At 42.5% G+C, this 4,363-nt stretch overlaps 1 protein-coding gene across 1 annotated transcript in view; it reads left to right on the forward strand.

Moving 5' to 3' along the window:
• The first annotated feature begins 6 nt into the window (after positions 1 to 6).
• Rheb (Ras homolog, mTORC1 binding) overlaps positions 7 to 4,363 on the forward strand; it is a 42,045-nt gene continuing 37,688 nt past the window's right edge. Inside the window, exon 1 of the mRNA XM_010637539.2 lies at positions 7 to 162. Coding sequence (XP_010635841.1) covers positions 111 to 162 — 52 coding nt within the window. The 5' untranslated portion in view covers positions 7 to 110. The remainder of the gene's footprint in view (positions 163 to 4,363) is intronic.

Raw genomic sequence — 4,363 nt, forward strand, 5'->3', positions numbered from 1 at the left:
CGCCCCTGCTCTGTATGCTGTTCTGCCTTGGTACGGCCGCCGTTGATCGGAGCAGCAGCAACTGCCGCCGCAGTTGATGTGGTTGGGCCGGGGCTGAGGAGGTCGCCAAGATGCCGCAGTCCAAGTCCCGGAAGATCGCGATCCTGGGCTACCGGTCTGTGGGTGAGTGGTGCGGCGGGGCGCGGCGGCGCGGCCTCCGGGCACCTCTAGGATCGGGGCCTTGTCTGGGCGTCCTGGGCGCGAAAACCCCAGCGGCATCCGGGTGTCCCTTGGGGGTGAAGTTCAGTCTTTTAGAGAACCGGGGGTTGCAAGGGGCTTCGGGCAAAGAGGGCAACTTTCCTACTCGTGAATCTTAGAACAGCCCCTCACCTCACAGACCTTTTGGAAGCCGACTCGAGAACTGCCCGGCAGCCAAAATAGGAAGGGAGAGAAAAAGACATTTCTGATTGCCCGGTGCCCTATTTTTCTCTGGGAGGAAATAAGGTCAGGTACTTGGAACCAGGCTGTTCAAGTAATTCAAAAGTCTTTTTGTCCTCGGTCCCCCCCAACCGAACGGTTGGAATACATTTGAAGCTGTAACTGGAAGTCGGCTCTTTGCAGATTAGAGGTGTGTGTGCTGGGGGGGGCGCGACAGGGTGTCAGAAAAGGAGTTTTCTCTGCAGCCCGGGAAGAAACAATTGAATTTAACCCGGCTTCTGGGTGAGGCTTTAGTGTCTTTTAGCAACAGAAGTCACGAGAAGTTATGTTTGTGTTTTTATGCTGTTTTCAAGAAATAACTAAAGCAAAGGTGCGATTGACCGCGGGACGGGGTTTGAGGGCCCTAGGGATTGCGGAACGAGGTGACAGTATCTGCTGGACAAAGCTTGAAGCTGCTGCCGGCCATTGGATAACCTCCCCAGCCTGCCCTCTGTTCTACTTTTCCGCAGCCAGGGCCAGGGTCTGTGCTCTTTGACCGGACCCCGCGTGCTTACTCATCCTTCCTGTCGCTCCCTCTCAAGCGCTGAGGACCATGGGGTTATAAGTCTGGGAGAGGCTTGTTAGAGATGCGGGATGCCAAGAGGGGTTACTCCTCTGTGAGGTGGTGCCAAGTTAGAGGGGGAGAGAGTTTGTAGATGACAACCTTAATAGCCGGATTTTTGAAGTAACTATGCATCAAATCGTGCCTTTTAGTGTTACAAAGAGTCCACGTCCTAAATGCTAGAATGGACCCAGATTCAGCCTGTATTAGTGGTCGAATCGCTTCTCTGCCTTTTGGCTAAGATCGAGTGTATTGGTTCTTCTACTGTTCTCTCTGTTCTGTTTCCACCTCTGTATTTTGGAAAGGACCACGTCTTGCTCTTGTCTTATCAGTTACACAGCGCCAGCTAATTTTAGGCAGTGGGCTTTGAATGATCAGGTTGCACGCGACAAGTACCTGGGACACGAGGTTCAATCAAGGTAGTTCTGGCCGTTCCTTTCTTTACCATTTGAAAATTTTGAAATAAGATTCTTATCTTTAGCTAGAAAGTGTTTTTGTCACTGTTTTGCTAAAAAAGTTCCTTTTGTCTTCTAGAAACTCATTCTTTTCCTCTAATCAGCAACCTCTTAAAGACCAAGGTGCGACCCAGCTACCCCTTATCTTTTTTGTTTTGTTTTTTGGTACCGGGGTCGAACTTGTCCCTGAGCTTGCGAGGTAAATCCCCGGCCCTACCCCTTATCTTTTTTTTTCACTTTTATTTTCAGCTGTTGTTTGGTAAATGCTGTGCTAATTTAGCTTGCAGAGAGATAACAGTAACTTTTAGAACTTTTTGTTGTTGTTACCTGGGATCAAACTCAGGACCTTGCCCTTGCAAGGCAGGTGGCAGAACCACTGAGCTAAATCGCTGTCCCCCTAGAACCCATTTTCTGTACCCTCTGTATTGCATAATTAATTCTACATCTATTTTTCCATACTCATTTCAAGAATAGTGGTGATTAACGTTAAAGACATTTTGGAAAGGTTACCTTACTCCTAGAGAAATTTGAGTATGTGTGTTCCTAGGTTGGGATATTTTGTGATGCCAAGCCCATGGGTCATATTGACCGGCAATAAATCATTGTAGAAATAGGCTTATCCAGGAACTACACCTTCCCTAAGTGTTCCCTGGATTAAATGTCTTAGGCTAGTTAGATTGGAATGTTTGTTGTTGTGACTTCTCACGTCCCAAACTATTTTTAAAGTTTACCTTTAGTTAAATCTATGAAATGATGTGGTTGTTTTCAAATTTTGTGTTGTTTGGAAACATTGATAAGACCAATAGGAAGAATACAATTGTCGGGTAATTTATACACCTTTTTTTGGTGCCAGAGATTGAACTCAGGACCTTGGGTTTGTGAGGCAAGCCCAGTGCCAGTGAGCGGAATCCTTGTCCCTAATTTATACAGCTTTATCCCCCCAAAGTACTTTCTCTGTCATTTAAGGTGTTAAAGCTTTAAGGATACGTCACCTTAGGGAAGTGCCTTGTGCTCATTGTTTTCGTGGTGGCCAAATGTACTAGTTCCCTGATTTTCTTTTGTTATTAATAAAGCCTCATAGTCTCACTGTAAAAAATTACTAAATTTAATTAAGTAGCATCAGGTAAACTGCTTTCAATCCAGTGTGTCTGTCCTGGGAGTCTTAGAGGACTTGGGTAATCTAGAATACCATTAGACAATCATCAGAAGCTTGTTTGTGATATATAAGCTTCTTAAATATGGTTAACAAGACAAATGTGAGTGATTATCAGAGAAAGTGAATCAGCTGTGTGTGGTTTGGAAAAGCCAACTCAGCGAAAGTACTCAGGTGGTTAACCTTGTCAGGATGCTATAGGTGGTGCTGGGATACTTGATAGGGAAAAAATTAGCTATTTGGTCATTCCCAGGAGAACACAACCAAATTGTATTCTAATTTGGAATTATCCTGACCCTTTCTGACGCATTCCATTGGGAAAAGGTAAAAATACTTGCCATGTATAAAATCTGTCAAAGGAAATTGTGTCTGTAGGTACTTAGAACATTTTGATCGTTGTGTACCTGTGGGTGGGGGTGGTCCTATAGTGGCTGCTTTGTTTTTTGTTTTTAGCAAAACATTTATTGGTACATTTCAGATATACATAATGATAATATTCATCAAGGGAAATTGCACCAGTGCGTGATATCTTGCTGCTTCTTTTTTCCCCCATTCCCTTTACATACAAAAGCTTTGTTTCCATTTTTTAAAATTTTTCTTTCTTTTCTCTTTTTTTTTTTCTTGTCCCTTTTTTCCCTCCCCCCTCATACATTGTATTGAAGTATAAAATTACTTTCTTGGGTGTCCCATTCATTATTCTATACAATAGAATAATCAGCTTTCACTTTGTGATTATGGCTTTCCAGTGCCATGTCTTATTTGGATGTCCATGCTAATTTTATCTGCCCATACTTACCTTCATTGCCGCAAAGAGAAACCCCATATACTCATCAGCAGCCACTCCACTTCTTCCCTTCTCCTAAGTCACTACTTTATTTCTATATATTTACTTATTCTGGATGTTTCCTCTAAATTGAGCCATATTTGTGTTATTTGTGACCAGAATCTTGCACTTAGTGTAATATTTTTCAGGCTTCGGCCACTCTGTAGCATGTGTTAGTACTTATTTCTATTTACGGCCAAATAATATTCCGTCATGTGAGTTTAGCATATAATGTTTATTTATTTATCATTTGGATGCCTGAGTTGCTTCTGTTTTTTGACTACCAGAACAATGGTGTCATGAGCATTCCTGTACAAACTTTTATATAGATGTGGCTTTTTTTCTGTTGGTTGTATTTCTAGGAGTGGAATTTCTTGGTCATGTGGTATCCCTGTTTAACATTTGGAGGAACTGTCAGGCTTTTCCAAAGCAGGTGCCCACATTCCACCCAACAGTATATGAAGGTTTAATTTTTTTTTCACACCCTCATCAATACTTGTTATAGTCTGTCCTTCAGTTTTAGCTGCTCTAGTGGGCATGAAGTACTATCATGTGTGATTTGTAAATAATTTTTCCCATCTGTGGGTTGCCTTTTTCTCTTTGGTCTGGGGCTTCCAACCCAGGCCCTTTTCATTTTCTTGATGATGTCCTTAGAAACAACTTAATAATGTTTGAAATCTATTTATTTTACCTTTTTTTGTCACTTATGCTTTGGTGTTACAACTAGCAAACCATTGCCTAATCCAAGGCCAAGTAGGGGTTTATACTGTTTTCTTCCAGATGTTTGTTTTCTTTGGTGTTTTTCAACTCCACCCCCTGCCTTTTTGCTGTATGGGAGATTGAACCCAGGGCCTTCACACTGAGCCACATCCCCAGAATTTTTTTTTTTTTTTTTTTTTTTTTTTTTTTTTTTC

Source organism: Fukomys damarensis, unplaced genomic scaffold, assembly GCF_012274545.1.
Source record: "Fukomys damarensis isolate Sample0158 unplaced genomic scaffold, DMR_v1.0_HiC HiC_scaffold_16, whole genome shotgun sequence".
Lineage (NCBI taxonomy): Eukaryota > Metazoa > Chordata > Mammalia > Rodentia > Bathyergidae > Fukomys > Fukomys damarensis.